Genomic DNA, 13,240 nt, shown 5'->3' on the forward strand with positions numbered 1-13,240 from the left:
GTAAAGCTGCATGCAATATTATCACATTGTGAAAAGTGCCATTGAAATAAACGAACATTTGCCTAAATGACGAGCAATATGAAAAGTAGTATTCAGGCTACAAACAAACGAATGAACCAGTACTCAACTTTTTCAACACTTGATCCAAATGATGATAAATAATTAAATAATATAACTTAATAACTAAATATATCTTACATAATAAGATACAGATTCAGAGTAGATGTGCTGTATTTCTTTATTATTTATTTTTACTGTAGAAACTAAACTGAATAAGGAGAATAAGGAGATTTGCCGACGGCTCTCCCATTGGTTTAGAGCGGCCGCGATGACGTCAAAGAGAGCCCGCCTACAGACTTTAAAAAGCTCACGCGCTGAGGGGAAACACGACCGTTAACTCACTACAGCCCTGAGAGAAACTCGCGAGACATCCCTGAGACATGAGTGAGGTGAGTACGGCGCTTTTACACTGGAAATATACTTCTTACTTTACACCGTGTCGTGTTACTTTTACTCGAATGAACCCGTTAACACGTTAAAGTCGTTTTTCGCGCTTTTCATTCAGCGTCAGGGCAGTGGATTCAAACACATATTGTGTGTGGGTCGAGTCCCAGAGCGAACAGTCCTGAAGAGAATCGACATATTAAAGTTGTGCTTTTATATAAAAGCATCTTTCAAATGTGTAATATATGAAATTTCCCAAATCAGTTTATAGACGTTATAATGGAGTCATGCATAACATGTTATTGGACCAGTAGGGTATAACGCATAAGGTCATGCTAACTACTTTTTTCCCAATAATAAAGTATTCGTCGTAAAGAAAAATAAACATCTGTATTAGATAACTTAGATAAAGGTATCAGGCTCATGCCCAATGATCCAGTAGCCCAAACAGACATTCAAGAAAAAGTTTAAGGATACATACATTAAACATAAAGGGGACATGGGTTGAAGACGTTTCTTAAAATGCATCAGTGCACGCCAGTAATGTAAAATATGTTTCAAAAACAACGTTAATATCCTAATTTAACTAAGGGCTTATAATAGCACCCCTTATATTCCTGGTTTTGCACTTTAAACTCTTTAAGCTAAATAAAGCAATACAGGTAATGGACAGAACTAGTTCACGGCTGATTTCTCAATCTCCTCGGCCGTAATTCTTTTAAAACAAACAAACAAACAAACAAAACTGTGGACGTAAAGCGTTTTGATCATTGAAACGGATCCCTCTGTAGTTCATTTGTCATAGGGCTGAACTACAGTGTTGTCTGGGTACAGCCACTGACAGGAGACGCGTCTATTTATGGTATAGTATAGTTCATAAATGAGAGCTTTAATGCGTTGTGTACACTTTTAAGATGCGTGTTTGTCCGTCGACAAACATGACACAGAAGAAAATGCTGAACATAAAAGAGTACAGTGCAGAACAGCCATTTCTGAAGTCTTCACTGGCCTGCATGCACTGCATGATCTCAATGATCTTCACTCATCAAATGGTTTTCTTTCGAGTGGTTTATCAAAAGCAATCTTGCGATTGGGATTTTGCAGGTGATGACAACCTGGCGAGTGTGCTTTCCTGCCGTAGTCACTTGTGAAGTGCAGAGCTTTAAAAATGTTGATCTAGTTGTAATGTGGAGCGAGATGTTAATTATGAGAGAGGAAATTAGCATAATCTCAGCTCATTTCAGGCAGACGGGTCATTATCATGCGCGGAGCGCTTCGACGTATTAGAGCGTTTAATATCTAAAGAAAAAGACCAATTACGTGATCCAAATATGCCACATCTTCCCAGCTTCCATTCTGTCTTTTCCGTGAAGACAGAAGTTTTTTTATATTTAAACATATCTCTGATTTTAACCGTGATGTGTGGAAAGAAACAGTTGACCTAAAACAAGATTATTTGTTTAATTCACCCTCATAACGGCCAAAATGCTCAGTTAAGCAGATGTACCGTGTCTTTCTGGCTCTTATATACGGTACACTAATCTAGTTTATTGGCTAGAGCATTTTAGTGCTGAAACAGCAGCTGGACGCAGAAATATAGATAGATAAAGAACACCATAGCACATTTAATCGGATTTTTACAACTCTTCAAAAAGTGCCACGTTACTCATTCCCAAATGACCCGATCCCCTAATTCATCTCTGACCTCTTCAGACATCATTTCTCTCACATCGGGATGCTTTATGACACTTGCAGGGCCTCATGCATTTCTTCAAAACGGACTGTCACAAATCTGATCGGACATCTTATGCCACGAGCTCCTCAATTTTCCACCAATTCTCTCGGTGTACGTGCAGCTGTGATATATTCTGATTACATTTAGTCTGTGACGTTAAAGAAACATCCTTCAAAGAAGGTGTGCTTGACAAATGTATGAGACCAGCACTCCATGTAAAGTTTGTATCACAGCTGCTCTTAATAAACAGTATTTATTGGTGATTAGCAAAATAAACGATCGAAGGTTTTAACAAATCACTAAAATATTTGTGTTTTGTCTTTATTATTACAAAAATAAACTTGCCTTATACATTTGTTAAGTGTTTAAAATATATGTTAGCTATTTTTCAAATATATATTTCAGAAAAATCTTTTCAATTCAAAATATGTTAAACAAATATATTTTTTTTACAATAATTTTTATATTTTGTGTTTATTTATATATATAAATTATATTACACATTTGTTTGGATAAACAGAATATTTTTTATTAAAAATAATTATAATATACATAGAAATATACATTTATTCTAGAAAATATATTTCCAATTGACGTGCATGGAATTTCTGTCTTTGAACATTTGCAAATGAAGCTGCCAAGGAAGCCACTGATTTTTTTTGTTTGGCCGAAGGCATCAACACACCAGAATATTAAAGAGCTAAAGTTAATGGTTTTTTAATCAAAAGATGGATTATATGAACTTTGTGCTTCTTTGAGCTTTTGTAATATGGCAATCGACCTTAAAATTCCTCAGCCAGCCACATATTCTAAATCTTAATATATGCCAAAAATTCGAGCTAATGTTTAGCTTTAATATCCTGTTTTTCCACTTTCACAGTTGCCATTGAATATTGCCCCCAAAAAAGATTTGATCGGACCAAAGGATAAATGGTTTACATATCTGATTCTTTCATTTTTGCTCGTGTGATATTACATAGCACAAGACATCAATACAGTTATGCATATTATAAATATTTACATTCTGTAAAAGGATCATAAATCAAACACACACAGACGGTTTACAAAGTGTATTGCAGGCCATGCTTTAAGTGTTTTCGTGAGAATAAATTCTAGCTGTAATGTGTAAGTTTTGGCTTGATTTCTGAAGCAATATCAATCAGATGATTCCCTGTCACTTGTAAAGCACCATGCAGACGCAATGTAAATCTGCAAATTAAATCTATAAAACACACTGACAACTTTATTAGTGAGGGAAGGAATCGAGAGGTGATAGAAGGGCATTTAGTCAATTGAACAATTACATTTATAAGAATTGCTCCAGCCGGCATGTTGTAAAATAATTCATACAAACCTAAAAATGTAATTGAGCATTTCCTCCACAGATTTATTTTGCACCAAGGGCACCGAACCAATATTAATACACTGTCAAAATTCAATCAAATAATAAGAATAAAAACAAATCTGGTTGATTTGGAGAACTGGGGATACATAGGTGGTCGCTTACTGTATGTTTACAAAATGACATTGGCAACATTGTGTTAAAAGAGTGTTACATCCTCTAATCCATCCTCTTGAGTTATTTAACATTAATGAGACTCACATTAAGGGAAATGTCATCATAGGGCACTGCTGGTAAATAATCTAGGTTCTCCCTTGGCTATCAACCTTTAGACGAGATGACTTGCACATTCTGTTATAACTGTTCATTAAAAAGTTCCCTACATTCTGTTTAATAAAGTTAAATAGAATGACAATGTACTTCATTTCACAACTGACTAAATCAAAGAGATGCGATACTGCTTAAACTCAAGAGACCAGGAGAAGTTTCAGTAATGTGAGATGGGGGATCTTGTGACGGCAGGAGACGCATTGAGGACGTAAAACATCCCCTTGTGTGTTCAGATGCCGCTCACACTTGCACATAGTTCCTCCACCTGGAAGACGTGATATTCATCTTTAACTCAAAGACCGCTCGAGTCCCTGAGAAATATTTTTAGTTTGGTTAGCTCAGGAGACATAATCTCCCGGAGTTCTCAGTTGTGTTTCATCAACCTTGTCTCATAAAATTGCTTAGATGCCTGTTAGTAAACATTGTGACACGTTTTTGTCGGCGGGGCTCTAAACGTTTCTTCCACACATGACGTATTAGGAATTAATGATCACAGTCCTATGAAGGCTGTTTACCCTACAATCTTGCAAAATTGGATTATATTTGGATACCTTGCTGTTTTTAAGCAGTTGTCATCCAAATTCGACAGCACACTTCACCCCTCCCTTGCAAAGCACAACGGTGGCTGACAGAACTAATATATCATTACGTTTTCACTTCTTTGCCGAATAATAATGTATTTACCAAACGCTCTCTAGAGCAGTTTGTCCGTTTAGAGCTACTGTAGAAACAACATGGCCCATTCCATATTAGGGGACCCGCGACATATGGACATTTACATTTAGTCATTTAGCAGACGCTTTTATCCAAAGCGACTTACAAATGAGGTAAACAATGGAAGCTGTGTAAATAGAAATAGCTCATTCTAAGGTAATAAAAACATAACGCTTCATTATTCACATCTTTATTAACTTCTGATACTATGTACAGTTTAAGAACCTCCAAGAAATAAGATCCTCTAAAGAATTACACATTTGACCTTTAATGCTGGTTAAAATTTGGAAATACACATTACTTTATTATTTCTTTGGAACGAAAAATGAGTTGTTACGAGCTGTGTTTTTATACACAAAAAACGAACAGTGATTTGTTCTGCCAAGCTCCAAAATTAAGTCCATATGACCCATGTATTCCAAGTACTTGGAAGTCATACTGAAAAGCTTGTAAGAAAGACCTAATCTGTGCTGTCGTTCAGATCAAGACTTCAGGGCACCTAGAATTATCCTTAAAAATCCCTGCCGCGTTGCAAACAATGACATTATTTACATTTATGATTAAATATTTGTTTAAATATGTAGCCAAGAGGGTTTGGCTACACTGAACGTGGTTTCTTCTATCATGGAAAGAAGGCTTTGGATATCTTTGTTTAGAGGTAAATGTAATATCCTTTTTTTTTCAATTCCTTTCAGAAGTAGACTGTGCAGCACCCTTGCTTTGAAGCTATGTTATACTAAAGAAACTACTCCATTTTCACCAGTGGAGGAGACCGTAGGAACATAATTGGTTCTCTCAGCAGTGACATTGTGTTTGTGATGAAGGAGCCTCTTTCTGCTCCATCATCCTCTGGAAAACCCAACATAAAGAAATTTGTTTACCTTGAACAATGGGTCTCATTCTTGAAACGCGAGCAGAACACATTTTGCTGTAAATTCTTTGTAAAGTCATTCTAACATAAAGTTTGGATTCATGAAAATGTTCGTATTTTCAAAAGGTTAATTGGAACGAAAGAAATGTACACCTGCTCCATACCATGTGTAAATAGTGCATAAAACAACACGTAACTTTCTGTATTACTTTAGACAAATCGATGACACTGCACTGTGATGTATCATAATGATATTTCACGAGTCCTTCGCCCTGTTCTTTATCAATTTTTACTTTGTAACTTTGCCGTCCAATCACAGTGAAGAAGTGGCGGGACAAACACTACAATTACCAACCATCATACACAACAATGGAGAAGTTAATATTAATAAGTAAATGCAGTAACCATTAAGTAATATTCTTCAAATATGATACTTGTAACAAGTACGCTAACTGCTGCGAATATTCTAAATCACAGCAACCAACGTATCTCCAGAATAACACGCAGTGCCTCCAAAGTGTCTCAGGCGCCATCAGCTGGTCGTTATCAAGGAGCGCCATGTGGCTGAAAACATTTTGGTGGACGCAGTTTAATTTATTAATATATTGGTAAGCATATAGCCTATAAGTTTTTTAATGCGTATATGTAATTTGAGTAACTGTAATTCAAAGGCGAGGATTATGCTAATTGTGAATGAGCACGTTCAAGCACGTTTACGGACGATAGGAATTCATTAACATACATACGAAATACGAAGTATTTGTGAATCCGGAGGAAAGTTTTCTGGAATGTCTGGTTTACACGCAAAATACTCCTATACTCCTAAACTATATTTTCGAATGTTTCATGAATGACGGCCATTGTCTTTGACGCCTGTCTACTGAGTGGGAACAAGATAGCATGACATTCTGTAGAGACGCACTCTGTAATTCCCTTTTATTATAGCTGTGTGGACTGTATACTGTTTAAACTGTGTACTCTTCACCAATAACTGTTATGCTCCCAATATGAAAAAAAAGAACAAAACTAATATTGATATGGGCATGACAGGGGCTACTGAATTTGAATGGGTGTCCTGAAATATAAAACAAACGAGTAAAATATATAGTATTTTACAATCTTCACAGTGAAACATACACGATAGCAGAGTGCCACATATTAGGATTAAAGGGATACTCCACCCAAAAATGTAAATAATTTACTCATCCTCAAGTTGTTCCAAACATTTTGAATACGAAGAAATGTCAAATTTTTTTAATGGAAGTCAAAGGTGTCCAAAAACCGTTTCCTTTCCTTAATTCCTCGCAAAATATCTCATTTTGTGTTCGGCAGAGTATTTTTTTCTACTATTGTAGATTTTTCCAAATATCTTTCATTGTTGGCTGGAGTATCCCTTTAAAAGGAAGGATCATGTCATAACAGTAACTTGGGATGATGACTGAAGATGATTGGAAGTATTAATTTATCTCAAAGATGTCAATTCCATATTTAAAATCCATTCATTTACAATCAGTGAATAAATAACTTCGATGAATGGCTGGTTAGGATAAACATCCTTTTATAGTCAACTCAACTATTATTTAACATATCTATTATAACAATATAATAACAACATATATTACAATTAATCACATACATTCACATTTCGGCTATAAGGTCATTTCTATGTTGTATGGCAGAACTTGCCATTTCATGTTTGTTGCCTGAGCAACTCGGCATCAAAGCACTACAAACACTCTTTGAAATTCATTGAAAGTTAATAATTCAAGAGAGAATGTGCCAAGGGAAAGCATGCTCGGTGCTTTCTCACACATCAAAAACTCCTGTGAATGAAATATATTTATTATAATGAAATTATATTATACTACTATTGAATTTACAAATAATACTGTGGTAATAAAGAAACTGTTCGGAAATCGGAAATAGATGCAGTTGGCAGCAAAAACTTAATGTTTAAAGGCATTATGTCGATGTGTTGCTGTCACGTTCCTGATCATTACATACCTTCTAAATACAAAATGTTTCTCATGTGGCTAATGGCGCTATGAAGAAGTTGCACTACCCTCATAATTCAGCCTGAGCATTTGGAACCCCCTCAGTATTATATATAAAAAATTTAATAATGAAACAAACAATGAATTAAAAGGTACGGTTCATACTTCACTCCACAATGTCAAAATCATTGTTGCTTTTCTATTGTTATTATGCAAGTGTTTATGTAGCGGTTCCTTTGTAGAGCATTGCAAAAGCAATACACAAACTGTGATAACTATATTACATAATAATACAATTTAATAAATACTATACATGTGTTATTTAAATAAAATTCATATTAAAAAATGACAGTACAGTAAATCAATGGGAGAGATTCATTTTGAGTGACGGTAAAACTGACCAACGTCGATAAACGTTGTTCAAAACAACGGGAGGCTTTATAAAGTAATTTGGTCATCAAATTGTAAGTTCTTTATGATTTATTAGGATGCCGGGCCTCAATTCATTCTGGTTGCTGATGTGGTCAGTCTTAAATTTAACATATTGTGCATATTTACATTTTTCAGGTCAATGGTAAATTTACTACAGTCAGTTCCACACGTTTAGTTCACTGTAACGTTACCAGTGTAATATTAAGATTTATTATAATCATAGTTTATATTTGTGGTGAATCTCTGTTTACTGTACTGGTTTTCTTAGCTGAGGGCGCTCTCACGAGGTGTCGCATTTAAAATGGCATTATGCGTGTTAATTTTGTGTTAACTGTCTTGCTGTGTTCGGCTTGTTGCATTTCAAGTCTGGAGTAGCATTTTAAATGTATCATGTGGGAAGTGTGATGGTATAATGATGTGTTTTCACTTCTGTAGGAAAGCTCGGTAAGGTAAAACACCTTACTGTACTGTGGTAAATGGGTTGGGTTAGGGATGGGTGCGTGTAGGCAGAGGGCCGAAGCTCAAATGTCACGGTTCGCTACTGCTATGTACCCATAGTGTTTCTTTAGTATGCTGGTAAATTTGTTGGTGAAAAAAATAAATGTATATTTTTCTTTTTTTCTTTCTGAAGAGACAAGGATCTGGAGCGGCTGGTGGCAACACCAAATCATCCGGGACACAAGGTAATGACAACATAATATTCTTACAATCAAACACATCATTGATATACAGTAAGCAGATTGCAAGAGGGATGTACCATTACATTTTTCGGCTGATAAATGGTAATTTTTAATGTTAGCAGTATCATCCCGATAATAAAATCAGGCTGATAAATTGTTGCCGATAAATTATGAATAATTTCCTCTGGTTGAACCGCTTCAGCTGAACGCTGCTCACAGTTAAAACCCTGTCTTTCTGTCATGATCATTCACTTACTGCTATTAGCAAAACATTGTTAATGTAAATATTTATGAATGTGTGAATTATATGAACAAAAGCATATTGTTGTAAATGCACCTGTTAGACTATTGAGAACGCTTTTCTGGGTTGCTCCGGAAGAACCTCCATCATTTGTTTATTAAATAAAAATGATATCATGAAAAGTTTAGGCTAATGTAAAGGATGCTTGGTACACGGTTTATGGGGAAGAAAATAACTAATTGTTACCTTGTTTTCTGCAGTGAATATTTAAAAAAAAACTAAAGGCAAACATTGGACCACTGCTTTTAGTCTCATAAAATTGTATGTTAATATTTAGATACTGTATATAGGTTACAAGAATTATCGGCCCAAGTTTACATATCTAGATTCCACTATGAAGACAAATACAGCCATACTTGGTTTTAAATGAAAAGAGAAACAATCACGTTGTTGCATTTACCCCGAAAAACCTTCAGCATGCAAGAAAGCCCAAGACCAGCATCCCATCTGAAATCTCTCAACATAAGCATCTCTTAAGTATTCCCAGAAGCACTCCGTCGGAGAAAATGTGTTCCGTACCGTGTTCACTGAATGAAAAATAGTCTGCCAAGCACTTTAAAATGTGTGCCTGTGCATGAAAAAAGCTGAAGAAAAAGGTGAAAAAAATGAAAGTGTTTGAAATAATGAACATGGTCCCCAGCGTTTTAGCTGCACACATTTATGAAAAGAAAACTAAATAGACCCGAACCAACATCTTAAATTAGACTTAACAGACTGTGAGCTTTTCATTCTTCTGATGCCCTGGAGAGAGTACACGGGTACAACGCTTATTGAGAGAGGGAAAACTAAACAATCTTAGAAGAAACAGACACAGTCTTATTACAGATGGCACTTAGTTTAAGGAACGCAGCATGGGTAAGCCAGCTATTACTAAACAATCCAAAATAATATAGTTAATACACGATTACAAAAGTAATTTCACTTTAATATATTAAAGAAATCAATTTGAGCTGATGAAAATTTGACATTTTTCCTGTAGTCTGAATATGACATATTATATGACTATTCATTACTCTTTTGCGGCCAGAAAATAAATAAATGTATGCGTCAATTATGGACGCAGCCGGAGACAAGAACTGGACTGGAAAGTCATCAATCTGTCCCCTGTGATTAGATGGCTTGGATTTGTGCCTGCAGGAAGTTTAACACTGAATGTGTTTTGTGCTACAATGCATAGGTGACACTGTGACATAACATTTAGTTTTCACCAATTGTCACATTGTCATCTCGGTACTCTTGAGACCTACAGTGCTAACATTGTATCGCTACGACAAGACCCGTCAAAACCCATATGGCAGAGTATCTGTGTGAACATAGAACGAACCGTGCTGAAAATACTCAATTTAAGCTGGAAAGCACTCATTTTATAGCTCAACAGTACACATATGAATGAACATAAGGAAGTTCTTAAAACAAAATGTGTCCTTTTTTTCTTTCTTATATCCTGCCCTCTACAGTCCTCAGTTGCCAACATAATACATGTACAGCACAATCTATTGAATGCATCTGTAACAAACATACTAAGCAAAAGAAACCGAGAAGAAGCGTTACTTGACTAAACTTGTCTCTCCAATATTTTGAATTTAGACTGCGATACCAAGCTCAACCACTAGAGGTCAGTGTACAATGCGGTTCGTTTGAATGCAATTGAGCTACAGCACAAGAAATTGTTTATTTAATAAAATGAACATGCAACTAAATATTTAATAAAAATATTGTATACAGTAAAATAATAATGCAAATGAATACTAACATAAATTACACTAGCCAAACACGGGCCGGAATTTAACTGGGATTCAGGCGTGCACGCGGCCGAAGAAACCGTCTATATTACAAATAAACACCTGCATTACATTAATGTTGAAATGGTTAGATATTTCATAAAGTTGCATGTTTTTCAGAATCCTGATATTTAATGGGGTTTGTTCTTCAACGAATGAAAATTTAGTCATGAATTACTTCACCCTTAAAGGGAAATGTCTCCCGAAAATCATTTACTCACCCTCATGTTATTTCATACCTGTATAAATGACTTTGTTCTCATGAACACAAAGAAAGATATTTGTAAGAATGTCAGCAATTTTCATTTCTGTGACATCATTGACTACCAAATTAAAAAATCTAGTCAAAAGTGCGCCAGGACTGTTTGTTTTCTTTAATTCTTCAAAATATCTAATTTAGTGTTCAACAGAACAAACAAATACAATATTACTATGGTACTGAAAAATATCTCCGAAAACTATAGTATTAACTTATAATTTATATTTAAAAACCGACAGCGGACATTGTTAATAAGGGGAAACAGATCTTTAAAAATAAGGTATGAGGTACTTACCATAACTATGTTAATAAACAATATTACCAGTAAATAATATTTTCTTTTGGTTTCATGTCTACTTAACTGTTAATACTTATTTAAGTCCTTAATAAATGCATTTTTTGTTTATTTTAAGTAATATTTTTATAATTTTACAAGCACATTAACTTACATTAAATAATACACACAGTGGTCGAATTATAAAAAAATCAAGTGGGATGATGTGGTAAATTCTGTTATAATTTGTTCAAGTTAACCAGACTTTTAATTTGACAGGTCGCCGCAAAGGGTGTTTGACAGTAGCTTCAGTGCAGTTAAAAGCACCACACAAGCATTATGTGTGCAGTACACGCAAGCAAACTACTTAATACAGACGCCCAAAACAAGCAGATTATTTAGACCACATTTGAATCATTTTTACGTTATTCACAGCACAATTGCATTTTGTTAGCTGTTAAGCGCAACTTTTTGGTTAAGAACTAGATCTAATTTATTTGGCAGATTCCGTAACCATTCCGCGTTCTACAGCAAATTGTGTTTTTATGTCTGGATTCCGAATAATAAATAATGAGAAAATGTTCATTTTTGGACGAATTTAACAATTCAATTCCTCAAAGTGCTGGTCTTATTCAATCTCCTATTTTTTACCAGATGCGTCCAAGAAGGACGTCCCAGAGGAGGTCCCAGAGGACTTTGACATTGACATGGACGCCCCTGAAACTGAGAAGGCAGCTGTCGCCATTCAATCGCAGTTCAGGAAGTTCCAGAAGAAGAAAACCGATGAAAAATAATAGTAGGCCACAGCAGTACGGCATGGCTTGATGTCGCATGTAATAGAAACCATACTACATGGACTCAAGGTTGCAACCTGTCAGTCATTAATACAGTATGTGTAATTCCATATAATAACTAATTATTTTACTGCTGTAACTGTGAAATAGTTCAATAGATTTGTATTTTTTTGGGACTCGAGATGTATTCTTTACTATAGCCAAGTATATCTGCTGATGCATGAGTGTCTGTCATACTTTTACCTCAAAGACCTGAAGTGTAAAGCAGCTGTTTCAATTTCAGGTCTGCCCTTTCCTGTCAAAGCACATTATCAGTCTGAGTTGCCGATAAAGTTGATTCTAGTTAGACACTGTAGAGTAAATACTGTGCTTTAAAAGTATGGAGGTGGATTTTTGTTTCAGCTAAAGAAATGCTGATGTGATCCCAGTGAAGTTCTGAATACAGCTTGTCTTTTGAATCCCATGTTGCTGAATAATTCCTAGATCGTCTTCTAAATCGTTCTATTGTTAAATGTCTTGGTTGAGTTTATGTTGAGTGAAAAGACTTGAAGCATTTGAGTATCTGGTTTGCTGCAGTACATCACATATGTTTTCATTCATTTCTCATTCAACTGTTAATAAATATCCTTGAATTGAACGTTGTGTTGACTCAGATCTTAAATTGGCAGTATTTTTTCTAATAGTCGTTTAATAACATCTATCTGAATATAAGTGGACAGCACAAATATAAGGTTCACAAACACCTGCCTTCATTGCAAATATCTCCACAATAATACCCACACTGAAGAAGCTGGTTTCCTTTCAAAACCACATACACCACCATTCCATGGTCAAATTCAATTGTTCCTGCCTTATTGTTCCTAAATAGACTAATGAGACTAATGTATGCAGACCCAGGACAATACAGTGATATATTAATGTTTTGATTGAAGCCATTTGTTTTAGCCACTCTCCAAATTGCCTCCTCTCGCTCTAATTCTGCTTTAAGGACCCGCTAATGCTAGGAACACCATCTAAAAACCTCACAGTGAGAGTCACTGGTGGTGTGTACGCAGCACTACATTTGCATTCAAACAGTTCCACTTGATTTCCTTTAATGTAAATGTGTGTTCTACAGACAAATATACTGGGGGATATAATAGCTTTCTTTTTCCACAGTCCAATAGTTTTTAATTTTACTTCATGTAATCAACTAAAGCCACATTTGGATATTATAATGATATTGTTCTTGTGTCCACAGCCAGTGATCTTTCAAATGCTTTTAATGCTCATGTTTTTAAATGCTTCTG

General features: G+C 35.3%; 1 protein-coding gene across 1 annotated transcript; it reads left to right on the top strand.

Moving 5' to 3' along the window:
• The first annotated feature begins 386 nt into the window (after nucleotides 1–386).
• Nucleotides 387–12,593, top strand: pcp4b (Purkinje cell protein 4b). Its single transcript, XM_079480758.1, has 3 exons — nucleotides 387–449; nucleotides 8,494–8,545; nucleotides 11,812–12,593. The coding sequence occupies exons 1-3, from the start codon at nucleotides 441–443 to the stop codon at nucleotides 11,949–11,951; spliced, it is 201 nt and encodes a 66-aa protein (XP_079336884.1). The 5' UTR covers nucleotides 387–440; the 3' UTR covers nucleotides 11,952–12,593.
• The last annotated feature ends 647 nt before the right edge of the window (nucleotides 12,594–13,240 follow it).

This window comes from Barbatula barbatula (genome assembly GCF_947034865.1).
Source record: "Barbatula barbatula genome assembly, chromosome: 19".
In the NCBI taxonomy this organism is placed as follows: Eukaryota; Metazoa; Chordata; class Actinopteri; order Cypriniformes; family Nemacheilidae; genus Barbatula; species Barbatula barbatula.